The sequence below is a fragment of the Sander lucioperca genome, chromosome 15 (assembly GCF_008315115.2).
Source record: "Sander lucioperca isolate FBNREF2018 chromosome 15, SLUC_FBN_1.2, whole genome shotgun sequence".
Taxonomy (NCBI): Eukaryota; Metazoa; Chordata; class Actinopteri; order Perciformes; family Percidae; genus Sander; species Sander lucioperca.
In genome coordinates this window covers 6,057,856-6,084,957 of record NC_050187.1, presented here as the reverse complement: position 1 = coordinate 6,084,957, position 27,102 = coordinate 6,057,856, and the positions used below count along the sequence as shown (strand labels likewise).

At 46.1% G+C, this 27,102-nt stretch overlaps 1 protein-coding gene across 4 annotated transcripts in view; it reads right to left on the bottom strand.

The window, feature by feature from the left end:
• Positions 1 to 7,494: 7,494 nt before the first annotated feature.
• Positions 7,495 to 27,102, bottom strand: part of znf318 (zinc finger protein 318) — a 34,988-nt gene continuing 15,380 nt past the window's right edge. For all 4 annotated transcript variants that reach the window (XM_035991994.1, XM_031319224.2, XM_035991995.1 and 1 more), the window contains 5 exons: positions 21,675 to 21,899; positions 20,254 to 20,347; positions 14,370 to 14,488; positions 11,216 to 12,190; positions 7,495 to 9,404 (listed from right to left, as the gene is read on the bottom strand). In XM_035991994.1, coding sequence (XP_035847887.1) covers positions 7,608 to 9,404; positions 11,216 to 12,190; positions 14,370 to 14,488; positions 20,254 to 20,347; positions 21,675 to 21,899 — 3,210 coding nt within the window. In that variant the 3' untranslated portion in view covers positions 7,495 to 7,607. The remainder of the gene's footprint in view (positions 9,405 to 11,215; positions 12,191 to 14,369; positions 14,489 to 20,253; positions 20,348 to 21,674; positions 21,900 to 27,102) is intronic.

The following is a 27,102-nucleotide window of genomic DNA, read 5'->3' as shown; positions in this document are numbered from 1 at the left end:
ATCAAAACTACACATAGACATTAAACCAACACATTCTCACTCCCAGCGTGTCAGAAAGCAACACCTGGTCAGGTATCTTTGGCGTTTGTTATTAACGCTAAAAGTCTCCTTTAGCCTCGTATGTGACGTGATTGGTCAGGACTCTTGGCGTGACTTTTTGGTGCTCTGGGTTGCGACACATGTTTAACTGACATGTGGCACAAGAACGGGGCAGTTAGGTTTAGGAAAAGATAAATCACATTAACTTTTAACCCTGCTTACACCAACCTTTCCTGTCACATTATGACTCACTGTGAGCTCATTATTTTTCTTCTTTTTTTACTTTTGTTTTGTTGCTAAATTTGATGATTTGTGATTCTATTTTTCTTTATTTCTGTAAGAATGTTTGTTTCTTGTAAAAGCTCTTGTTTGATTACTGCAGAAATTCTACTTTTGAGTTTTACAGAAGACTGAGTCTGAGAAAATGACAAAAATAGAAACACAAAGACTGCAGTGTTTTATAGAAAGCCCATCAGTGTGTTGCTGATGATATGAAAGAGTAATTCAAATGGTGCTTGTGTGTATGGTTTTGGTGCAAAAATTTCATTTTTAGAAAGTGTTAAGCCCAGAAGGTAAACGTCTCCCGTGTGCCCCTCCCTGCTGCAGAAAGTTGCCTCAGTCACTTTCACTTTGAGTATTTTAAGTGTTTTTTTCAGTCTGCAGCAGATTACAGTTAAAGTATTTCACTTCTTCAGTACTTCAGAGCTCCTTCCTGTAACTGTCCTCCCTCAGTTAAAGTCACAGCTTTGTAATAAAAGGTAAATCTTACCGTCTGTCTGTCGGTGCGTCTCTTCTCACTGACAACTCAACAGGAAGTAACTGTATATATACTATATATATATATATATATATATATATATATATGAACAGACGCCCTGCCATCCTGGGTGCATGAAGCATCCCCCATATATATACTGTGGGGAGAACAAGTATTTGATCCACTGCTGATTTTGCAGGTTTTCCTACTTACTAAGCATGTAGAGGTCTGTAATGTTTATCATAGGTACTCTTCAACTGTGAGAGACGGAATCTAAAACAACAATCCAGAAAATCACATTGTATGAGTTTTAAATAATTAATTTGCATTTTATTGCATGACATAAGTATTTGATCACCTACCAACCAGTAAGAATTCCAGCTCTCACAGACCTGTTAGTTGTTCTTTAAGAAGCCCTCCTGTTCTCCACTCATCACCTGTATTAACTGCACCTGTTTGAACTGGTTACTTGTATAAAAGACACCTGTCCACACACTCAATCAAACAGACTCCAACCTCTCCACAATGGCCAAGACCAGAGAGCTGTGTAAGGACATCAGGGATAAAGGCTGGGATGGGCTACAGGACAATAGGCAAGCAGCTTGATGAGAAGGCAACAACTGTTGGTGCAATTATTAGAACATGGAAGAAGTTCATGATGACGGTCAATCTCCCTCGGTCTGGGGTTCCATGCAAGATCTCACCTCGTGAGGTCTCAATGATCATGAGGAAGGTGGGGGATCAGCCCAGAACTACACGGCAGGACCTGGTCAATGACCTGAAGAGAGCTGGGACCACAGTCTCAAAGAAAACCATTACTAACACACTACGCCGTCATGGTTTAAAATCCTGCAGCGCACGCAAGGTCCCCCTGCTCAAGCCAGCACATGTCCAGGCCCGTCTGAAGTTTGCTAATGACCATCTGGATGATCCAGAGGAGGAATGGGAGAAGGTCATGTGGTCTGATGAGACAAAAATAGAGCTTTTTGGTCTAAACTCCACTCGCCGTGTTTGGAGGAAGAAGGATGAGTCCAACCCCAAAAACACCATCCCAACCATGAAGCATGGAGGTGGAAACATCATTCTTTGGGGATGCTTTTCTGCAGACAGGATGACTGCACCGTGTTGAGGGGAGGATGGATGGGGCCATGTATCGCCACATCTTGGCCAACAACCTCCTTCCCTCAGTAAGAACCCAATCTTGGCTCCACTTTTATTTTCTTTGTATGTAAATGACCTGCCAAATGTTTGTCTTAATGCCAACACCCAAATGTATGCAGATGACACAGTACTCTTTGTACATGCTGACAATGCAGCTCAAGCTGCTGATCTGCTAACAAACTCAATGCAAAAGATAACAGAATGGCTAAATCACAATCGCCTTCAACTGAATGTATCCAAAACTGTATGTATGTTTTTTAGTAAATCTAAAAGTCGCTGTGCAGAACTGGATGAAGTCGTAGCAGGGGAGAGACTACAAGTCGTCTCAGATTTTAAATACCTTGGAGTATACATTGATAACAATCTTAATTTTTAATCACATATTAAGAAGGTTTGTAATCGCATTAAGTTCAACCTGGCAAACTTTAGACATGTCTGAAATTGCCTGTCAACAAGGGCTGCAATGATGTTCATGCACTCAATGATTTTATATTAAAAATATAAAAATAGGAAACACATATATATATATATATATATATATATATATATATATATATATATATATATATTTGAAATTGTGATTAGATATACAGATCTCTGTCTTATGTACAACATTCTCCACGGACTGGCTCCTCAGGTATTGAGCCAGTTTGTAAACACAGTACCAAACGCTTACCGATCTACCAGGAGGGCAGCAAGAGGCGACTGCATCGTCCCGTTGAGGAGAAGTACATTCAGTCAAACAGCCTCTTCAGGCAGCGCTGCTCGTGGATGGAACCTCATTCCAACTCACATTAGACATTTTAAAACATACGTTTCTTTTAAATGTAACTTAAGAAGTGGCTAACAGGTAATCAGGACTGTCGACATCACACGTAGACACTAAATACTACTACTACTACTACTACTACTACTACTCTGTCTCTCCTGTCCTGCTGTTGGTGCCACTTGTGCTACGAGGTCGTCTCTTACATCTAGGACACACTCAACGTTTAGCTTGTGTGTGTGTGTGTGTGTGTGTGTGTGTGTATGTCAGCTATCAGGCTCCTCTCCTGTGGAACCAGCTCCCAATCTGGGTTCGGGGGGCAGACACCGTCGCTACATTTAAGACTAAACTGAAAACTCTCCTCTTTGATAAAGCTTATAGTTAGGGAGTGAGGAGTTGCAGTGAACGCCTAGACCGGCGGGGGAGGGTGTATAGCTGCAGACACAGCACCCCTGCTTCTCTTTACAGTCATCAGATTTACCGATCGTATAATCAATAATATAGTGCCTCTCCTAGTTATGCTGTTATAATTCTAGACTGCCGAGGAAGTTCCTTCTTATGACACGCTCTTTTCTTTTGTTTCCTTTTATGCACATCCTGTCTCAGAAGTGCTTGTTACTCACCTAGCTCTGGGGAGTTTACTCCCCGGAGTCCTTATGTTTCTTCTTCGCCCAGAACATCGCCTCGGATTAGGGCGACACCAAGACCTGGGTCTTGGGTGCAGCTGTGGCTATGGACCTGCTACACCCTGCTACGCTCTGCGATTCCCTGCAATGCCCGGCTACGTCCTGCTGCGTCCACCGCGTCCACCCATGCTCTGCTGTGCCACGCTACATCCTGTACCGTCATAACCCCAACCGTCAGACACCGCCCACCAAGAGTCTGGGTCTGCCGAGGTTTCTTCCTAAAAGGGAGTTTTTCCTCGCCACTGTCACAATAGGCACTGCTAATGCTGGCTCTTGGGGGAACTATTGGTGAATGTGTGTGTGTGTGTGTGTGTATATGTGTCTGTGTGTGCTGGTATTGATGTTGATAATGACCAACTGTTCTTGTTTATATGTTGATCTTGTCATTATTTTAATTTGTATATTTATAGTCAATGTTACTTGTATTGGGCTAAACCTGTATGTAATATTATAATCCTTTTATCTTTTTAGGTGTGACGTTGTCCAGGGACAGCAGATGTAAAACAGCCTTTTGGCTAATTCTGGCACATTTTACATTTTCATATGTATTATTAGTGTGCATTGTCCCTGTTAAATAAACCTGAAATAAATAAATAAATAAGAGCATTGAAGATGGGTCGTGGCTGGGTCTTCCAGCATGACAACGACCCGAAACACACAGCCAGGATAACTAACCGTGGATTTCCACAGGATGCAGAACGTCTGCAGACCGGCTCCGCCGTCCGTCAATACCCACCAGGTCCGGATTTGTTGCGTAACGGCTGCGGCCAGCCGACCACGAGATCTCACGAATTCACGTATGTTCGCGCGATATAACAGGATGTAGTTTCTATAAACAGAACCACAAAACCAACACCAGTTAGTTTCCATCCAGAGGAGTAGAGGGGAAACTACTCTGAGCTGTGTTTTCAAGGTGTAGTGCAGGAAATATGATCCGCCGTGAGCACGCTGGATTTTACTTTGAAAATTAACCAGATTTTTATTTTGTTTCTGTGCTGGACTTCCTGTCCTCCACTATCTGCCGTGTGCTGAATTGCTGCGGAGCTCTCCGGCGTCCGGCAACAATAGAAGCTCTGGTATCTGCTCCGGAGGACTGGGACCGCCGGAGCTGGGACGGAGTCGGGACGCAGACGTTCTGCAGTCAGTGGAAATACACACATTATACACACAATACACACATTAAACACACAAATACACACACTGACTTTAATGGAAACCTAATGACTCCGCCGACGTTCCGGAGACGTTCCGCATCCAGTGGAAACTGCCGGTAAGGAGTGGCTCCGTAAGAAGCATCTCCAGGTCCTGGAGTGGCCTAGCCTCCAGACCTGGACCCAATAGAAGATCTTTGGAGGGAGCTGAAAGTCCCGAAACCTGAAGGATCTGGAGAAGGTCTGTATGGAGGAGTGGGCCAACATCCCTGCTGCAGTGTGTGCAAACCTGGTCAAGAACTACAGGAAACGTTTGATCTCTGGAAGTGCAAACAAAGGTTTCTGTACCAAATATTAAGTTCTGCTTTTCTGATGTATCAAATACTTATGTCATGCAATAAAATGCAAATTAATTACTTCAAAATCATACAATGTGATTTTCTGGATTTTGGTTTTAGATTCCGTCTCTCACAGTTGAAGAGTACCTATGATAAACATTACAGACCTCTACATGCTTTGGAAGTAGGAAAACCTGCAAAATCAGCAGTGGATCAAATACTTGTTCTCCCCACAGTATATATACAGAGTACTGTGCAAAAGTCTTAGGCAGGTGTGGAAGAAATGCTGTAAACTAAGAATGCTTTCAAATATATAAATGATTGTTTATTTTTATCAATTTACAAAATGCAAAGTCAGCGAACAAAAGAAAAATCTAAAATCACAGTTTTACAGAAACTAAATCAAACTATCAAAAGCCGTCTTGGTTCATCTTTCCACTGTTCCAACAATCACCACTCTGGTTTGGTTGAAATAAACCCTTAATTCACCCATTTACATGTGGAGATATGCTGGCTCTATACACGCTAAAAGTACTGATTATTTACATGGAGTCTGGTGGAAATATGCTGGCTTTATACACGCTAAAAGTACTGATTATTTACATGGAGTCTGGTGGAAATATGCTGGCTCTATACACGCTAAAAGTACTGATTATTTACATGGAGTCTGGTGGAAATATGCTGGCTTTATACACGCTAAAAGTACTGATTATTTACATGGAGTCTGGTGGAAATATGCTGGCTCTGTACACGCTAAAAGTAGTGATTATTTACATGGAGTCTGGTGATGGGGATTTCATGTTAAACTAAAAAGGATCTTACTCTCTAACTAAAAGGTCTATCTAGGCACTACGTTTGTATAATAACGACAACACACAGGGCTGCTGCTGTTTCTCCACTAACTTTTATTAAAACTCTACTTAAAGCAACAGATTTTACGAGACAAGCAGTTTGACATTAAACACTGACCTGAGATCAGTGCGTCGAACACTAACCGGGTGCAGTTTAACAGGAATCAGCTCTGGGATCTGAGCTGCTTTTGGTCCGACTCTCTCTGTGTGTTTCTTTACTCTTCGTCATTCAAAGAGGAAAAATAAAACTGTTGAACTTGAGTAGAAAACGAGCAGAACAACATCAGGGACTTCAGCTCTTCATCTGTGGAAACGTAACAAAACTAACTTTAAAGGAACAGTTCCACATTTACTCCACAGAGCCGGGGGAGAAAGGGGATATCAGTTTGGTCTCTCGGGACCCTTCAAATGTCTGTGTGTGTGTGTGTGTGTGTGTGTGTGTGTGTGTCTCTGTGTGTGTGTGTGTGTATCTGTGTGTGTGTGTGTGTCTGTGTGTGTATCTGTGTGTGTGTCTGTATGTGTGTGTGTCTGTGTGTGTGTGTCTGTGTGTGTGTGTCTGTGTGTGTGTGTGTGTCTCTGTACGTCTGTGTCTGTGTGTCTGTGTGTGTGTGTGTGTGTGTCTCTGTGTGTGTGTGTCTGTGTGTGTATCTGTGTGTGTGTGTGTGTGTGCGTGTGTATCTGTGTGTGTGTATCTGTGTGTGTGTGTGTGTGTCTCTGTGTGTGTGTATCTGTGTGTGTGTGTGTGTGTCTCTGTGTGTGTGTGTGTGTGTGTGTGTGTGTGTGTGTGTCTGTGTGTGTGTGTGTGTCTCTGTGTGTGTCTGTGTGTGTCTCTGTGTGTGTCTGTGTGTGTGTGTGTGTGTGTGTGTGTCTCTGTGTGTGTGTGTCTGTGTGTGTCTGTGTGTGTCTGTGTGTGTCTGTGTGTGTGTCTCTGTGTGTGTCTGTGTGTGTGTGTGTGTGTCTGTGTGTGTGTGTCTGTGTGTCTAACTCAAAGGAAATACTTTTCAGTGAGTATATACTGTAAAGTTGCTGTGGGTTAAGAACCTTGTATGTGCTAACCGTTGTTATTCAGTAAACGATCAAAGGGGTCTGAGCTCTTCACCTCAGACAGAAGTCAGAAGCCGTGCTCGGTCCGTGTTTAAACATGTGACTAACTAACATAAAGACGTAAAGGTGACCAATAGAAATGATTCATGAGGATGAATATGGAGCGAGGTTTCTGCCCGACAGCCACGGTGAGAATACGGAGACGTCCTGGACGGAAACTGGTATCATCTCAAACATCGGACTCATGTCTGTGTGTCTGTGTGTGTGTCTGTCTCTGTGTGTGTGTTAATGTCTGTCTGTGTGTGTGTGTGTGTGTGTGTGTGTGTCTGTGTGTGTTAATGTCTGTCTGTGTGTGTGTGTGTGTGTCTGTGTGTCTGTGTCTCTGTGTGTGTGTGTGTGTGTGTCTCTGTGTGTGTGTCTCTGTGTGTCTCTCTGTGTGTGTGTGTGTGTCTCTGTGTGTGTGTGTGTGTGTGTGTGTGTGTGTGTGTGTGTGTGTGTGTGTGTGTGTCTCTGTGTGTGTGTGTCTCTGTGTGTGTGTGTGTGTGTGTGTGTGTGTGTGTCTCTGTGGGATAAGAACCTGTATGCGACGGTAAGAATAAAGAGACTCAAACTGATATCCTTCTGGAGAAGAGGGACCACGAGGAGGTCTCTGACCGTCAGACCGTCTCTAGTCAGGTGAAGGTCAGTGTTGTTGGTCTAATAAGTCTCAAGTCTGTCAGCGTCTTTCTCGCCAGCTGCCTTCACCAGTCTAGAAAACCACAGCTTCAAAGACTGCTCGTTTTCAAAGAGACTCCGTCTCGCAGTCCGGTCACATTTACTCAAAGTTAAAATCATAATCAAAGTCCAGAGCCGTCATGTCCGAGGGGAGGCCCAGGGTCTCGGGGGTGATCTCCATCATGGGGGGCTCCTCCAACCCAGAGCTGGCGTCCGACCCAAAGGGCCTGGACACGCCGTCCGAGTCAGAATCTCCTAAAGCCAGAGTCGGTTCCGGTTTGGTTTCAGTCTCCGTCTCTGAGAGACTCCCCTGCTGCTGCCGGGTCTGGTATCTGGTTTGGGATCTGGTTTGTCGGACCGGGCGGGCAGCGGGAGGGGTTCTCTTCCCCGGAGCCGCCTTGCCTCGAGTTTTGGGGCTTGGTTTGGGCTCAGGTTCTGGAGCGGTGTCAGGATGGGTCTCTCGATGGGGGTTGGGGTCCTGGTCCGGTTGGGGGTCTGTTTTGATCTGAGGGGCTTGAAGTTCGGACTGGGAATGAGTTTGAGGGGAAGGTTCCAGCTCGGCAGGATTGGTTCGTGGGGCGATTTGGGACTCAGAATTAGGAAGTGAAGGCTGGTTTTGGGGTGAACTTTGGACCAGAGCGTTTTGGGGCTCAGATTTAGGATTTAGGGACTGGTTTTGGGGTACACTTGGGACCTCAAACAGTGTGGGTGCAGCGATCTGGGACTCAGGTTTAGGATTGGGGGGCTCGTTTCTGGGTACACTCGGAGCCAGAGTGATTGGGGACTCAGGTTTAGGAGTCGAAGACTGGTTTTGGTGTAAAATATCAGCCTGAAACTGGGCTGATGGGTTCAGTTTTGGTTGCGTTGGTTGCGTTTCAGATGGAGCAACGTCGGGGGCTGAAGTTTCGGTGGGCTGCAAGGACCAAACGGATGCAATCTGAATGTCTGACTCCGGCTGAGTTTGCCGACTTGGCGAGTCTGGTTGCAGAGATTTACAGACCGCAGTTTGAGGTTGGGGCTGGGAAGGAGGTTGAGGTTGAGGTTGAGGTTTTGGTGCTTCCGGGACAGGAAGTTGCCTTTTATTGGCGCTGCTCCCTTCAGCTTTAGCGTCTGTTGCTGGTTTGGTGAAGGAGGAAGCGCCCGATTGGCTCAGGTTGCTGTAGAAGATGTCGAACAAGTCCTGGGCTTTGGCTGCAGCCAGGTTAGTCTTATGTTTCTCAGACTTCTGAGCTCCGTCCCCTCTATTCATGAACGGCGGAGGCTTGACGAACACGGTGCGAGTCTGCTCGCTCTCCGGGACGCCAGGAGCTGCCACATCAGACACTATCTTCACCATTTTTTGTTGCGGAGGTTTTGCAATCGATGGCGAATGGGTGGTTTCAAGTGAAGCAGGCTTTGCCTCGACTGGTTTGAAAACTGGCGGTGCTGGGTTACAAACTGGCGCCGGAGGTTTAGCCGCAAAAGGTGCAGGTCCTGACACAGCTGGCGGGGGTTTGGTTTCAGACGGTGCAGGTCCTGACACAGCTGGTGCAGGTTTTGTCACAGACGGCGGAGATTTAGCCTCGAATGGTGCAGGTTTTGGCACCGTTGGCGGAGGCATAGCCTCAGATGTCCCAGGTGGACCAATCGGTGGCTTCGGTTTAGTCTCCAGCAGTGCGTTCTGAGCACTTAGAGCCTTTGCGAGACCGTCAGAGATCTGAGGTGCATCTTGGGGAACAGGTCCGAGTAACCCGGTGTTTTGGGGTCTCATAGAGAGGAAGGTATTCAGAGGAGCAGGTTTACCCAACATGGCCGTCTTCCTCATGAATGCAGCTGGTCCAGGGAGGTTCGGGCGGATTCGTCCCCGGTTGGCGCCGTTGGACACCCAGGGAGGCGGCACGGGCTGCTGGCCGCCGAGCTTCAGAATAAAACAGAAGACACTTTATTGTCCCCGAGGGGAAACTTGTCTTGGACATAGTGCTACCATCTGCTGCTTCACTACAAACATGTACAGTAAAATATTCTAAAATCAACATTAACATGAGATCAACAAAGCGTCCTATAGGACACCAAAGAAGGACACATATGACAGCACATCCAGAGAATTGTAATAATTAAAGTGCTAAGTGCTAGGCCTGCACGATTAACCGTTCTAAAATCACGATCTTGATTCACCCGTTTGCGATTTAATTTTTAAATGACTTCGATTTTTATATATATATTTTTTTTCCTCCTTCAATTAATTTATTGAAAGCATTTGACATTAACATGTTTTAATTATGTAAAGACATGTTGAAGGAGTCCAGATAGAGCCTGTATCAGGGCCATATTTAGTCCAGATAGAGCCTGTATCAGGGCCATATTTAGTCCAGATAGAGCCTGTATCAGGGCCATATTTAGTCCAGATAGAGCCTGTATCAGGGCCATATTTAGTCCAGATAGAGCCTGTATCAGGGCCATATTTAGTCCAGATAGAGCCTGTATCAGGGCCATATTTAGTCCAGATAGAGCCTGTATCAGGGCCATATTTAGTTCAGATAGAGCCTGTATCAGGGCCATATTTAGTCCTGATAGAGCCTGTATCAGGGCCATATTTAGTCCAGATAGAGCCTGTATCAGGGCCATATTTAGTCCAGATAGAGCCCGTATCGGGGCCATATTTAGTCCAGATAGAGCCCGTATCAGGGCCATGTTTAGTCCAGATAGAGCCCGTATCAGGGCCATATTTAGTTCAATGTGTTATATGTCACTATTTTTGGTAGCCTACTGTAAATGGTCAGTATGGACTTTAATTTTAGTTTACAGGCTTGTTGTGATGCACAATGTGCTATAGGTGCCAAAAAAATCTAGATTTTGGTTCTGCCAATTTGTTTTGTCGTGGTTCATGTGTGCAACAAACATTACACTTCGTGAGAAAAAAATCGTGGCAGAGAATCGTGATATCAATTCTTTTTTTTTTTTGGGCTTTTCCGCCTTTATTTTGACAGGACAGCTAGGTGAGAAAGGAGACATGCAGGAAATCATCACAGGTCGGACTCGAACCCTGGACCTCTGCGTTGGGTCTTAGTCTTATAGACTAGATGTATGACGTCATGGGATCGCTGTGACTATTTATACCCGCGCTGGTGCTCGCGACTCTAGCTGCAGTCTTCTCCTGAACAGAGGTGGCGCTAATGAGGAAAGGCTACAGACGTTGCTGTTTCTACGGACTAGAAGAAGAAGAAAAAGGTAAACAACGGCAGAACTGGCAGCAGCTTTGCCGTCAACGCTTGGATTTGATTGGATGAGCTACTTGATGGATCAAGCCTTTCATTCACCATAAAGATCTCATCTTAACCAGTGAGTTTACCAGAGAGACCTGCAGTCACTCTGAGAGTCCTGGCATCCGGTTGTCGGCGAACCCGTTCAGGCCTCCCGTTTCTGCTTTGTCGCGCGCTGCTGAAAAAAAAAAGAGCCGTGCGCGACAGCTGGGCCATAAATCGGGTGCGCCAGCAGGATATTACGTCATTTTGACGTCACGATGGCGCGCGCCACCTTGGATGCGTCTAGTGTAAAACACGCGTAAGCCTCTCAGTATATGTGCGACTGCTCTACCCACTGAGCCAACCCGGCCATCGTGATATCAATTCTAAGCTAAAAAATCGTGATTCATATTTTCCCCCGAATCGTGCAGGCCTACTAAGTGCTGGTGTAATTATTGCACCCTAGCTCTGCTGCGCTAAGATTTACCTTCTGGGCGATCTCTTTAGCGACGGCCATAGATTTCGCGAAAGAATCCTCCGGTAAGAGCAGTTTCTGCTTCGCGGCTTCTTCGTCATCTTTGATGAACTCCGCGGCCACTTTCTCCGCCTCCTTCGCCAGAACATTCTCCTTCTTCTTCCACGTGAACTTTCCAAACGTAGGGGTAGCGGTGGCGGCTGCAGCTGTGGCGGTGGGCGTTGTCGCGGCTGGCGGTTTGCCGGCTTCCTGGCTCTGCTTGCGTAGCTTCGCCCTCATGGCCGGACTGGGTCCGGAGAAGATTTTGGGCTGTTCGTAGGGCTTCGGCAGAGCCTCTGGCTTGCTGACGTCAGGTTTCCCTGCTGGTTTTGCTGCCTCCGGCTTCTTCAAAGGTTGCTTCTCCGCCTTAAGTTTCCCTTCGTCTCGATCTCGGTCGTATTTGGGTCTGAAATCTGAATATTTACCGTGTTTATACTCCTCTTCTCGTGGCCCGTATTTGGCACGGTCGTCATATCGGTCGTCATCGTCCCGGCGAAAGCGGAACCGATATTCTTCGTCTCTGCTGTATTTATATCTGTCGTCCTCGTCTCTTCCTCTGTATTTACCCCTCTCCTCTTCCTCTCGGCTGTAGCGGTATTTATCATCCTTCTTGCTGCTTTTATACTTTTCTTCCTCATCTTTTTTGCTGTAAGAAGACCTCTCCTCTTCCAGGCTTTTGGATTTTCTAAAATCTTCCTCTTTCTTGCCCGGCTTCTCTTCCTCTACTTCCTTCTTAACTTTCTCCTCTTTCAGAACAGCGTCGTTGTTGTCGTCGTCCTTCTTTTTATCCCTTTTCTCCTTCTTGTGTTTGGACTTTTCCTCCCTGTCCTTGCTGCCCTTCTCTTCCTCCTCATGTTTGCGTTTCTTGCCGCTGGTCTCGGAGGCCAGCCCGGCCTGGCGGTCCAGGTTCCTCCTCTGTTCGTACAGAGGATTCTCGTACATTTGTTTCTGGGGAACAGAGGCATTAAAACAAAGACAAGAGTGAGAAAAAGTCTTCACAAAGCTGCTGCCTGACACACAAACACAACAACATCAAATAAACAATTGAAACACAATACTTACAGTAATTTAAACTTCATATTCATTATATTGAATATATATATATATGTTCATGTATTGTCCAAGTCTATATTGTTGTTTTAGCTGTCTGTATCTGTCTAGTCCAGTGTTTCTCAAATGGGGGTACGTGTACTCCTAGGGGTACTCTGGAGGAATGCAGGGGTACGGAAGATTTTTTGCAAAAGGTTACAAGGCTGTAGGACTGTCCTCGACTAAAGAAATTCTTAGTCGACTAACACTTATATGATTTTGTCGATTAATGGATTAGTTGATGTAATCAACAGAGCTGTGCCCTTTGAGAGGTGGTTAAGACTAGAAAAGCACAATATAAATGTAGTTAATGAACCATCTGTAAAACTGAGTTTCTCCACAATTAATCCTGCAAAAGCACCACTTTAAATCTTGTGTTTACCAGAAATGTGCTCATAAGTTTCTTGGAAATGAGTAATTAAGCATGAATAAGCATAAAAAATGACTCATCAACTAAAGAAATCTTAGTGGACTAAGACCAAAACGACCGATTAGTCGACTAATGGACTAAGAGGTGGCAGCCCTAATATATATATATATATATATATATATATATATATATATATATATATATATATATATATATATATATATATATGTATATTAGGGCTGCCACACTACGAGGCTGTAGTTACTTCTGTCTTTTTTTTTCAAGTTTTTGAAGGTTTTGTCGTTTGTTTTGACCTATTCTTGCCTTTCTTCTTTACTTTGTTCTCCTGTCTTTTTTTCTTCAAAGTTTTTCTTCTGCTATTGTCTTCTATTGTCAGTTTTTTCAAACTTTGTCGCCTTTTTGGAATTTTTTGTCACTTTTGTCGCCCTAGCGTTGCCTTCCTTCTTTCTGCTGTGTTTTTTTCAAAGTTTTTATTGCTTTTTTGAAGTCTGTGTCTCTTTTTTCAAAGTTTTTGTATATTTTTGACCAATTCTTGCCTTCTTTGTACCGTCTTTTTCCAAGTTTTTGTCCCTGTTTCCATCAGCATTTAAATGTTTTCCAGGGACAAGGCTGTTGTTTAGTAAATGTATCGCAGACATCGCTGTACTGTTCATCTTTATATAGACTTCACGCTGGTTAGGGGGTACATGGCTTAAAAAAAACTGTTCAAAGGGGGTACATTATTGAAAAAAGCTTGAGACCCTCTGGTCTAGTCCATACTAATGTCCTGTACCAACGTTTCTGTCCTTATGTGCTGTAAGTTGTGTTTAATATTTTATTTTTTCTGCAGAACAGGAACCTGCTGGAAACCGGTTTTTAAACTGAGTCAGGCCCGGCCACGTTTTATATGGTAACTTAATGTTACTTTTAACTTTCCTGTAAAATAAATGAAAGAAAGAGAAGAAAAAGAAATATTAGTATTAGTATATATTTTAAATTATTTGTTCTTATATTCTATCCTATTATTATTTCATGTATATTCTGTATGTGTGCCTGATATTTCTTGCAGCTGCAACACTGGAATTTCCCATATTTTGGGATCAATAAACATTCATCCATCCATCATATACAGTACCAGTCAAGAGTTTGGACACGCGTTCCCATTCAAGTGAGTGAAGAGAGACAGCGTGTCTAACTCTTGACTGGTACTGTAGAGGTATTATTTTGTTATATATACTATATATTAGAGAGGTTGTCCTTCCTGATACCGACTCTGATATGGAGTACTGAAGAGTACTGATGAATATATGTTAATAAACACATATATTTTAATGTTTTAACAGCTGTCTACTATCACTGTATGGATGATATGTTTTATCCATCCATCTATCTCTCTCTCTCTCTCTCATCCATCCATCCATCCATCCATCCATCTCTCTCTCTCTCTCTCCAACTATCTATCCATCTTAAACCTGGAAACACTGGAAAGATTTCCCGTCTACTTTGGATAATGCTGCGTTCGAGTCATGTGGGAGTTTTCGGCTGCAGGATTTAGGCCTCCATTAGGGCTGGATCTGAATATTCCACTATTTGAATATCCGTTTGTTTGGTAGGTATTTGATTTCCCATGTGGGGACTTGTGATTGTCCCGCAGATATGCTAGAATACCTTGTACTTCTCGTTGTGAGCGTGTGTGGTGACGTGCTCTTCAGCACAGATGGCGTCTCCGTAAAACTGTTTGCAGAGCAGGCAGAAGAATCCTCTGACGGGCAGCAAGAACTCCGAACCTGCAGCCAAAAACACACGCCACACGTTTTAAAACACACGGGACGAGGTAAAGTTAACGGCCAATCATGTTTACCTGGCGGACATCTCCGTTTTGCAGAACCTGTCAGGACAGGAGAGGGTCAGAGGGACATGGGATCAGAAAACATGAAGTATAAACATGATGTATAGTTCAGAGTTCAGAGCAGTAACCCACGGAGAAGTCTTGAGTCCCGTCACTTCCTGTGTCCACCGTGGGACTTTATTTTAATAAAAATGTGTCCGGTAGTGAATGAGGAGAGACTGAGAATGTTCTTGAATTCCAATTTTAACAAACAGTATACAAACTATACAACACTAAAGTGCAAAAGAAAGTGCAAAACAACATTGTCAAAATGTGCAAAGGTGATCCCAGTCCCTGCTTCTGGCAGAGCTGACCTCTAGCATCGCTACAGGCATCACATATGGAAATAATGCACGTAACATACAGACGGGAGCGAGGGCGCTCAACAATCACCATCATATCCAATCAACAGGCACGGTCAACCTAGCTAGCAGGTGAAGAACTCAAACAACTAAATCACTAGCTACTTACTTTAAATTTAGAAGAACTATAGACTAATACAATAACAGGCTTAAAAAAAACCCAAAACATAAGTTATACGACTTGAGTTCTCACGTAACGTTATCTTAGCTGATGGGTTTCATCAGCTGGGAACAGAGAGAAGGTGTGAGTAATGTTACATCCTGGTACCAAACACACAGACAGCGTAGCTTCACCAAAAATACTGTCAGTTTATTTTTGCTTTAGTCACTTTTATTTACACTAAAATAGTCTCTCTCTCTCTCTCTCTCTTAACGGTCTGAGGTCACGGCGTGAAGCGCCTGGTGCAGGTGTGTTTAGGGCGTGTCCAAATCCACTTTTGCTAGTTTGATGGCAGAAAAAAGGGTCCGTGTGCCGGGGTCATGGTTCTAAAGGGTTGTACTTAGTGTCTTCATTAATCAGAGGGGTGTTTTGGGCGTAACATGCAATCAACCAATCAGAGATCATCTCCCATTCCCTTTAAAAGCCAGGCGCGTTTGGACCTTGGAGCATTGCTGTTATGATGGAGGATTTACACCGTAATATTTTTATTTGTAGTCTTCTGCATGTGTGTGTGCTGCTGTGCGTCCCTGTGTGTGTGTGTGTGTGTGTGTGTGTGTGTGTGTGTGTGTGTGTCCCTGTGTGTGTAACAAGCATAGTGTGCGCTGTGCACGAGCCTAGGAGCATTTTACTAATGCTCTGTTAAAATAACAATGAAATGCTGCGTTATTGACTTTAGACCAGGTTTTTGTTGGTCAATGGTGCCATCACTTCCTGCTGCCTCAAGATAGTAATACTCCCAGAATGCACCTGAACACACCTCCCTGTAAGACCAGCACGCCCAGAATGCACCTGAACACACCTCCCTGTAAGACCAGCACGCCCAGAATGCACCTGAACACACCTCCCTGTAAGACCAGCACGCCCAGAATGCACCTGAACACACCTCCCTGTAAGACCAGCACGCCCAGAATGCACCTGAACACACCTCCCTGTAAGAGGTACACACAGGTGGGTACAGGTGCATTTGCTGTTTAAACAACGTGGGCGCTGGACGGTCTTAAACTAGCAAAAACACTTGCGTCAGGCTTTGCACTGTGCTGGGTGCAGGATAGGACCCACAGTGTCTTTCTTTCTAGCGAGCGAGGTGATGTATACAGAGAGAGAGAGACAGAGAGAGAGAGGGAGAGGGAGAGAGAGAGGGGGGGGAGACAGAGAGAGAGAGAGACAGACAGAGAGAGGGAGAGAGAGAGAGAAGAACAGGATCAACCAGAATCTAAACATTATCTGTCTCTCCCCGTTTACTACCAAATTTACTACATTTTTACTGAAATAAAGTCCCGTGGTGGACACAGGAAGGGGCGGGACTTACTTCAGGGAGTGTAGTAATAACACACCTGTAATGAGAAGTTAAAGCACCTGTCCAAAGGTTACCGCAGGACGTTACATTTTGAGGATGAGACAAGAGAAACAAATGAATTGACATCAGAGACGTGGACAGGAGTCTCTTCTGTGGTTTCCCCGAGTCTTTGTCTTTTCGTTAGCACTCTGTGACTTCGTTAGCACTCTGTGACTTCGTTAGCACTCTGTGACTTCGTTAGCACTCTGTGACTTCGTTAGCACTCTGTGACTTCGTTAGCACTTTGTTTTCTTTAAGAGACAGAGAAAGTGCAGCAGAGATCCACCTGGAAGCAGAAGACGGCTAACAACATTCAGCGGCTCCAACACCGGCAGCATCGGGACAAAAAGCTGCAGCAGCAGCGTCGGGATCAGAGGTGGAAAGACTTCAACCATATTCTACTTCAGTAGAAGTACTTTTATGTTGATGAACTTGTACTTAAAGTGATGGTTGGGAGTAATTTCACCCTAGGCTGCTTTGCACCTTGACCTCGAGCCAAACACCCCCCCAATAAGCTTTGTTCCCTTGTTATAACGCTGGGCGAGTTAGCGTTATCAGCTGGTTAGCTTAGTGCAGGCGCTAATGGATCCACGTTTGTACCTCGTAAATTACCACACTAATAATGCTCGAAATGATACCAAACTTCTACAGTAGTACAAATAGTTTCGAGGCACCTACTTAGCTAGAACGGGAGTTTTGGGGGCATGTTCTAGATCAGGGGTCACCAACACGGTGCCCGCGGGCACCAGGTAGCCCCCAAGGACCACATGAGTAGCCCTCAGGCCTGTTCTAAAAATGAAAATTGAATATTGATATTATCTGTTTCCCACCTTGTTAAGTCATTGTTGATAATTATTGTGAGAAATCATTAACGTGATCAGTGTCTTCACATAGATGAGTATCATTAATCATTAATAATCATATATAACTAAAGGCAAACTGAGAACATTAGTTATTTCAGAAGAGTGTATCAAACTGGTAGCCCTTCGTATGACTCAGTACCCATGAAGTAGCTCTCAGTTTCTAAAAGGTTGGTGACCCCTGGTCTAAAGAGTGCCTTTGTGCCTCTTGACAGATACATAAAGGCAATTATAATGTCTGAGCAACATGAACAGCTAGCTGCCGTCAGGGATGAGTGTGTTCAGCCGTGATTATATGTGATAATCATCACGCAGCAGTTCCATGTGTATTTGTAGCATATATATCCTTTTTGTGTGCGATGGATCTGGCGTTGGTGAGTAGGAGACTTGGAGCAGCTGCTCCATCTGCCTGTTGCTCTGTCTGTCTCCTCCTCTCCAACTCTTGTGAGGCTAGTTCTTCGCCTGTATACCGGGATCCAATAAATAAGGACGACCATCACACTCAAAAGGCTCTTCCGTGTGTTGTATATCTGCTATATTCTCCATAGTTACTCCAAGCTTCTTCCCTTGTGAACACCTCCGCTCTTCACTCTTCACACTAGAGCTGCACAGATTCCAACTTTCTAGGCTGATTCTGATTTTCTTTGAGTTAGACCAGCTGATACTGATTTTAGCCGATTCTGATTTCATAGAACTATATAAATTACTCCTGGTGGGGGACATTCTCACACATCTAAAGAGCAATGTTAGAAACATTTCCTTCTTTTCACATCAATATCAACTAAAGAAATGTGATTTAGGTTTTTGGTGTCGTCCCTCCACGCCCTACTTTCTCCTTGCAGGTGTTGCATATTGTAAACTTGTTATCTTCTGCACACACGCTGAAGAATTCCCAAACAGCTGACATGTTGCAGGTTAATTCACCAGGTTCCTACATGTGGAGAATAGCGCCGACACACGGAGGAGAAGTTGAGAGAAAGGAGAAAGAGAGCGTGCTGTGGCGTCCGTGTTGTGGCGTCCGTGCTGTGGCGTCCGTGCTGTGGCGTCCGTGCTGTGGCGTCCGTGTGTGCGTGCGTCCTTGAGAACTGTAACTGGTATAACTTATGTTGTCAGTTAATTGGAGCGTTGACCAGCATGACATCACCATATGTCAGACTGACCTGCTGGTCGCCGGTCATGGCCGAGCACGTGAAAACCGGCCAATTCTGGTCACCGGCCGCTCTATCGGTGCATCTCTACTTCACACACTACGCTCCGATCTGCACACTACTGTTTACCTTTTCCTGCTACAACTGAATTCCCAGGAGACAGCGCGATGCTACAGCTAAGCTTCAGTAGTGCTATTACTGTGCAAGCCACAGACATCGTTTAGCCCGTTTCCATGTAGTTACATAGTCACCGATATGGTCATAACCACTACAGTGCTCAATTACCTATTTTTGAGGGGGAAATAAACAAAAAAATTTTGCCGCGAAGGCATGATCTGTCCTCTGGAGGACTGTTGACTGTTATCGGTAGCAGGAGGAGAGGAAGGCGGGGACGTAAGAGGAAGCAGAAGCAAGGATGCCAGTTTGGCCTGCTAGCTCGGCTAAGGGAACTACCACACAGCTCGCCACTGCCAAGTCTCCTACTCACCAACGCCACACAAAAAGGATATATATGCTACAAATACCCACGGAACTGCTGCGTGATGGTTATCACGCAGCCTGGCTGAACAACACAATCATCCCTGACAAAAGCTAGCAGCTAACAGCTAGCAGCTAACAGCTAGCAGGGGGAGCTAGCTACCAGCAGGAGACAGGGTAGGTGAGAGTGTTGTTGTAATGTAAGGGCCCTGTTCATGTTGCACAGACATTTTAATTGCATTTTGTGTCTGTTAAGAGGCACAAAGGCACTCTTTAGAACTAGAGATGCACCGATAGAGCGGCCGGTGACCAGAATTGGCCGGTTTTAACGTGCTCGGCCATGACCGGCGACCAGCAGGTCAGTCTGACATATGGTGATGTCATGCTGGTCAACGCTCCAATTAACTGACAACATAAGTTATACCAGTTACAGTTCTCAAGGACGCACACACACACGGACACCACGGCACGGACGCCACGACACGGACGCCACAACACGGACGCCACAACACGGACGCCACAGCACGCTCTCTTTGTCCTTTCTCTCAACTTCTCCTCCGTGTGTCGGCGCTATTCTCCACATGTAGGAACCTGGTGAATTAACCTGCAACATGTCAGCTGTTTGGGAATTCTTCAGCGTGTGTGCAGAAGATAACAAGTTTACAATATGCAACACCTGCAAGGAGAAAGTAGGGCGTGGAGGGACGACACCAAAAACCTAAATCACATTTCTTTAGTTGATATTGATGTGAAAAGAAGGAAATGGTTCTAACATTGCTCTTTAGATGTGTGTGAATGTCCCCCACCAGGAGTAATTTATATAGTTCTATTTTATAGTGATCCATTATCTGTTCAACACATGTTCTATTAAAGAAAAGATAGAAAATAAATGTGTGTGTGTGCTGGAAAGTGGTTAGAAAAAATGAAATCAGAATCAGCTAAAATCAGAATCAGCTGGTCTAACTCAAAGAAAATCAGAATCGGCCTAGAAAGTTGGAATAGGTGCAGCTCTATGTAGAACATGCCCCCAAAACTGCCGTTCTAGCTAAGTGAGAGCTGTACAGGCAGCTCTGTGTTGCTAGCACTGATTTTGCTCATTGTTTTTTCTATCGATAGTACTTGAATATTTATAGTGATCAAGATTAATGTAAAAATTGGCCAGAGTTCTCCTTTAAATTGAAGTGAGATTACAATTTTTTTACAGTTTTAAACAGTAAAAGCAGCCAAACGAAGGGACTGGATGACAGTAACGTGAGTGACTGTAGTTTGGGACTTTCCACCTCTGATCTGACAGCTGATTTTTGGGGAAATGTGCGAGTACCTTTGGCTGGTTTGGTCAGCTTCTCCTCCAACAGAAGGCTCTTGCTGGCTTTAGACGGACAGGAAGCCCAGGGCCGGTCGTACGGGTCCAGAGTCTGGGAGGAGAAGGAACACGTAAAGGGCTGTCCAGGTGTGGATATCAAACCAACACAACGATATTGTTCTGCACAGCCGACGCACACTCCTGTTGAAGAGTCAGAAACCTGTTGCCACGGAGATTTATAGTAGAAAACCTGATCTATGTCTGAATATGTCTGTGATGCGTTTAGCTTGTAGAAAATCCTCTTTACAACCACACACACACACACACACACACACACACGCACGCACAAAGACACACACACACACACACACACACACACAGAGACACACACACACACACAGAGACACACACACACACACACACAGAGACACACACACACACACACACACACACACGCACGCACAGAGACACACACACACATGCACGCACAGAGAGACACACACACACACACACACACACACACAGATGCACACAGACACACACACACACGCACGCACAGAGACACACACACACACACACACACACACAGAGACGCACACACACACACGCACGCACAAAGACACACACACACACACACACACACACACACACACACACACACACAGAGAGACACACACACAAAGACACACACGCACAAAGACACACACACACACACAGAGACACACACACAGAGACGCACACACAAAAACACAGACACACACGCACAGATGCACACAGACACACACACACACACACAGACGCATGCACACACAGAGACACACACACACACGCACGCACATACACACACACAGACACAGAGACACACACACACACACGCACGCACAGAGACACACACACACACATGCACGCACAGAGACACACACACACACACAAACACACAGATGCACACAGACACACACACACACACACAGAGACGCATGCACACACAGAGACACACACACGCACGCACAAAGACACACACACACACGCACACACACACACAGAGAGACACACACACAAAAACACAGACACACAGACGCAGAGACGCACACAGACACACACACACACACACACACAAAGACAAACACAGACATGCACGCACGCACAGAGACACACACACTATGTTAAATAGTTATATGTGTGTTGTTTCTGTATTATATATGATATAATATGTATGTATCATATATTAATATGTATTATTGTTTAAATCCGTTTGTGTGTGCAGCATCAACCACGGTGAGTTCCTCGTCAGTGCTGATACATCTCTCTCTGATTCTGATCTATGAATAGTTATTATGGAAGATCATCAGATTAACAGCTGATTCGTGGCTTTCCAACAGGAGTGTATGTGGACAGATATATAAATATAGAAATATATAAAGTATAAAAACCAAACCAACCTTTCGGTGCGTTTTGCTGTGCAAGTGTGTGAAAAAATCAAACATGGAACCAGAGGTGACGTTACAGTTTTTGCACCAGTGATTTCCAGCGTCGTAGTATTCAAACGGCTCCGGGGGCGGAGCCTGAGCGGGGGCGTCGGCGGGCGGTTTGTCTGGGCACGCTCTCGCCGAAGACAGCGCCGCTGCCGCCAAAGACGAAGATGATGATGAAGATGATGATGATGCCTGTTAAGAAGCAAAGATGGAGGAGAGTCAACATGGCGGCACACAGTCTGGCTTCACTCAGACTAAAAGCTGTTTCGTGCTTCCTGTGGTCGGCGATGTGACGCAAACGCGGCCTGGGCGACTGTGCGCGGAGGGTCTGCACAGCGAGCACGCACGCAGTCCACAGCGCCCGACCGCGCTGAACGCAAGAAGCATGAAACAGCTTTAAGGCTCCATCTTGACCGCTACATTTTGGTTTTTAAGTGTTTGAGTTTTGAGCCTGAAGTGATCTCGGTGCAACAACAGAAGAACTAATCTCTGTTTAAACTGACACGCCCAAAACCTCTTATCTCATCAACATCCTGGTATACTGGACATAAACAGTTACCATGGTAACATCCTGGTATAACGAACGAGAGGGGCAAACGCCAGAGCAGGGGGAATGAGAGGGGGGAACACCAGAGCAGGGGGAATGAGAGGGGGAAACGCCAGAGCAGAGCAGGGGGAATGAGAGGGGGAAACGCCAGAGCAGGGGGAATGAGAGGGGGAAACGCCAGAGCAGAGCAGGGGGAATGAGAGGGGGAAACGCCAGAGCAGGGGGAATGAGAGGGGGAAACGCCAGAGCAGGGGGAATGAGAGGAGGAAATGCCAGAGCAGGGGGAATGAGAGGGGGAAACGCCAGAGCAGGGGGAATGAGAGGGGGAAACGCCAGAGCAGAGTAGGGGGAATGAGAGGGGGAAACGCCAGAGCAGGGGGAATGAGAGGGGGAAACGCCAGAGCAGGGGGAATGAGAGGGGGAAACGCCAGAGCAGAGCAGGGGGAATGAGAGGGGGAAACGCCAGAGCAGGGGGAATGAGAAGGGGAAATGCCAGAGCAGGGGGAATGAGAGGGGGAAACACCAGAGCAGAGCAGGGGGAATGAGAGGGGGAAACGCCAGAGCAGAGCAGGGGGAATGAGAGGGGGAAACGCCAGAGCAGAGCAGGGGGAATGAGAGGGGGAAACGCCAGAGCAGAGCAGGGGGAATGAGAGGGGGGAAACGCCAGAGCAGAGCAGGGGGAATGAGAGGGTGAAATGCCAGAGCAGGGGGAATGAGAGGGGGAAACGCCAGAGCAGAGCAGGGGAATGAGAGGGGGAAACGCCAGAGCAGGGGGAATGAGAGGGGGAAACGCCAGAGCAGAGCAGGGAGAATGAGAGGGGGAAACGCCAGAGCAGGGGGAATGAGAGGGGGAAACGCCAGAGCAGAGCAGGGGAAATGAGGGGGAAACGCCAGAGCAGGGGGAATGAGAGGGGGGAAACGCCAGAGCAGGGGGAATGAGAGGGGGAAACGCCAGAGCAGAGCAGGGGAATGAGAGGGGGGAAACGCCAGAGCAGGGGGAATGAGAGGGGGAAACGCCAGAGCAGGGGGAATGAGAGGGGGAAACGCCAGAGCAGGGGGAATGAGGGGGGGAAACACCAGAGCAGGGGGAATGAGAGGGGGGAACACCAGAGCAGGGGGAATGAGAGGGGGGAACGTAGCAGAAGATATTCCTTTTTAAATCAAAACGTAGCAGTGGAGATGTAGCCTAAAACACTCGAGTTCTGTCTTTTAAAACTCCAAAGGCTTCACAAAATGTGAAAATGTGAAAGTGTCTTACCTTGGCTGAGCTCCGGCCTCCAGACGTTTAGGAAACAAATGTTTGAGAGGATCCCAAGTCGCGTTTATATATCGATTTGAACTTTGAATTTGCTTTAATGTTTGAGAACGGTTCATTTTTTTAAGACGTTCGTCACAACGAAGAAACTTCAAGAGTTCAGAAACGTTGTAACGTTCGTGGTAAACTTTCTATAAACGCATGACTGAGCTATCTATGTTCACAAACAAGATCAGACTGTCGTTTAAATCTGAAAAATCTTCAACTTCCACTGGTTTCTCTGCAGGGTTCAACAACAAGAGCTGACGACGCCCCGGGGAAAGTTACACGCCACGGCGGGCAAATAAAATATATATAACAACAACCCACTTGTGGCCGGGTTGGCTCAGCGGGTAGAGCAGGCGCACATATACTGAGAGGTTAATGCCTCGACGCAGAGGTCTCTCTCTCCCCTAGCTGTCCTGTCCATTAAAGGCGGAAAAGCCCAAAAAATAATGTGTTCATACTCTGTAAATTAAGATATAGACACATAACCTTAACCTTTGTTGTTGTTTGATGACCACTAATTAAAAACTATTTGTATAAAAATTAATATCACTTTTCACTTGTCCAATCGGGACGAGTTCAAACAAACTCTACTCGCTCTAATCTATTGTAACCTGTATTCAAAAAGTTTAGTTTCTTCAAAACAACAAAAACGTAAAGAGTGTCAAATGTCAGAAAACAGACCTTAAAAAACCCGATCGGAAACATTTATAAACAACTTTAAAAAAAAACGCAGAAGAAGAAATCGTCAAAAGCCGACTCAACTTTTGATTGGCCAACGACGCATTCAACAATGCTTCTCCGCCCCCAGAGAGCCATGACATCATTTATGACATCATTTATGATACTCTGACAGCCAATCGGGTTACTGGGTTGTTAGATTTACTTTACTTTCCCCGTGGCGGCCCTTTACCTTCCCCCCGTGGCGGCCCTTTACCTTCCCCGTGGCGGCCCTTTACTCCCCCGCGTGGCGGCCCTTTACCTTCCCCGTGGCGGCCCTTTACCTTCCCCGTGGCGGCCCTTTACCTTCCCCGTGGCGGCCCTTTACCTTCCCCGTGGCGGCCCTTTACTCCCCCGCGTGGCGGCCCTTTACCTTCCCCGTGGCGGCCCTTTACTTTCCCCATGGCGGCCTTTACCTTCCCCGTGGCGGCCCTTTACTTCCCTTTACTTCCCCCCGTGGCGGCCCTTTACCTTCCCCGTGGCGGCCCTTTACTTCCCTTTACTTCCCCCCGTGGCGGCCCTTTACCTTCCCCGTGGCGGCCCTTTACCTTCCCCGTGGCGGCCCTTTACTTCCCCCGCGTGGCGGCCCTTTACCTTCCCCGTGGCGGCCCTTTACCTTCCCCGTGGCGGCCCTTTACCTTCCCCGTGGCGGCCCTTTACTTCCCCCCGTGGCGGCCCTTTACTTCCCCCCGTGGCGGCCCTTTACCTTCCCCGTGGCGGCCCTTTACTTCCCTTTACCTTCCCCGAGGCGGCCCTTTACCTTCCCCGTGGCAGCCCTTTACCTTCCCCGTGGCGGCCCTTTACCTTCCCCGTGGCGGCCCTTTACCTTCCCCGTGGCGGCCCTTTACCTTCCCCGTGGCTGCCCTTTGCCTTCCCCGTGGCTGCCCTTTACTTCCCTTTACTTCCCCCCGTGGCGGCCCTTTACCTTGACCCGTGGCGGCCCTTTACTTCCCCCCGTGGCGGCCCTTTACTTCCCCCCGTGGCGGCCCTTTACTTCCCCCCGTGGCGGCCCTTTACCTTGACCCGTGGCGGCCCTTTACTTCCCCCCGTGGCGGCCCTTTACCTTCCCCGTGGCGGCCCTTTACTTCCCCCCGTGGCGGCACAAACAGCAAACATTTCCTGCACAGATGTTTCACAATAAAAGCCTCTCAGGGGCTCGAAGGATTCCTTCCTTTTCTGAGAGGCTTTTATTGTGAAAAGAGTGGAAGCTGTTTTCTAATTCTTAGAGGAGAGGTATCTTGATAAGCTTTCTCAGCTTCTATCCTCCCTGAACTATACGTTAGCTCGTATCGAGCCTTCATGTTGTTGTTGTGTGTGAATAAACTGCAGCGATTCCGTTTCACGGTATGAAAAGTGACGGTTATCACACCGGGTAGAGGAGACTTTTTACACATTCTTCCACCAAAACCTTCTGTTTTCATTCCTTTAAAGGCGCTGACACACCGAGCCCATAACCGGCCGTCTGACAGTCTGGCGAGGTCGGTGACTCCGTGCCGTCGTCCGTCCGAGGGGCCGTCGGCCTTCATTTTGGCCGATTTGACATGTTTAATTGGGGGGGCGGGCACTGGCGGCAGTCGTACTCAATGACCCATCTGATTGGTGGAGAGCTAACCAGGAAACGGGAGCGGGGTGAGCGTGACGAAAGCCTCTCAAAATCTGAGTAAAATCTTTTAAACTGACCTTTGTTGATCTGAAATGAAGACAGATTCAGCAACTGCACGGCCTATTTCTCTCTTCAAATGTTTTCAGAAACACGTTTCAGTGAACTATTTTAGTCCAATATGAGATCGTATTCTGAACGAGACGCCATTATGGTCGGGGAGAAGCCAGACCCACGTGACGCGTTTGTCCAATCAGCTGCCGGTGTTTACGTCTGGTCTCTTCGGTGTTCTGAGGAACTTTTTGACCAACTCGAGGAGACTGATCAGTCACACTGGCTTTACTGCTGACGGTCGGCCGTCTGGTTGGTGTGTCAGAGCCTTAAGAGTCGTAACTGTAATAATAATAATAATAATAATAATAATAATAATAATAATGTAATACCCTATTTACTTAGAAGTTGAACCTTAAAATATATATTATTTCTTAGTAACCAGGGACTGAGGTTAGCGCCAAATGTGGGTAAAATCAACCAACAAAAAGATCTAAATATATATATTCTAAGCATCATTAATGACACTGATTTTGTAAGAATCACTTTAACACTTAATTGTGTCTTCTTTCCAAGTTCAGAAAATATCACATTAAACTTGACAAAAACAAGATCTTGCACTCCGCTCTCGCTACAAATGTTTCGGCCCCTCGGGACCTTCGTAACGGAAATATAAACCCCCGAAAATACTCTTCACGAAGGTTCAGAGGGGCCGAAACGTCGCAGTAGCGACAGCAGAGTGCGGGATCTTCCTCTGTCAAAAATGTCTGACTCAAGAATCAACTGGGGACGCTAACCACTCAGTCTTTATCTGAGGGAAACCGGATATTATTATTATTCATCTTAACGTCTGTCAGACCGTACGACTTCATCTTAACGTCTGTCAGACCGTACGACTTCATCTTAACGTCTGTCAGACCGTACGACTTCATCTTAACGTCTGTCAGACCGTACGACTTCATCTTAACGTCTGTCAGACCCTATGACTTCATCTTAACATCTGTCAGACCCTATGACTTCATCTTAACATCTGTCAGACCGTATGACTTCATCTTAACATCTGTCAGACCGTATGACTTCATCTTAACATCTGTCAGACCGTATGACTTCATCTTAACATCTGTCAGACCGTATGACTTCATCTTAACATCTGTCAGACCGTATGACTTCATCTTAA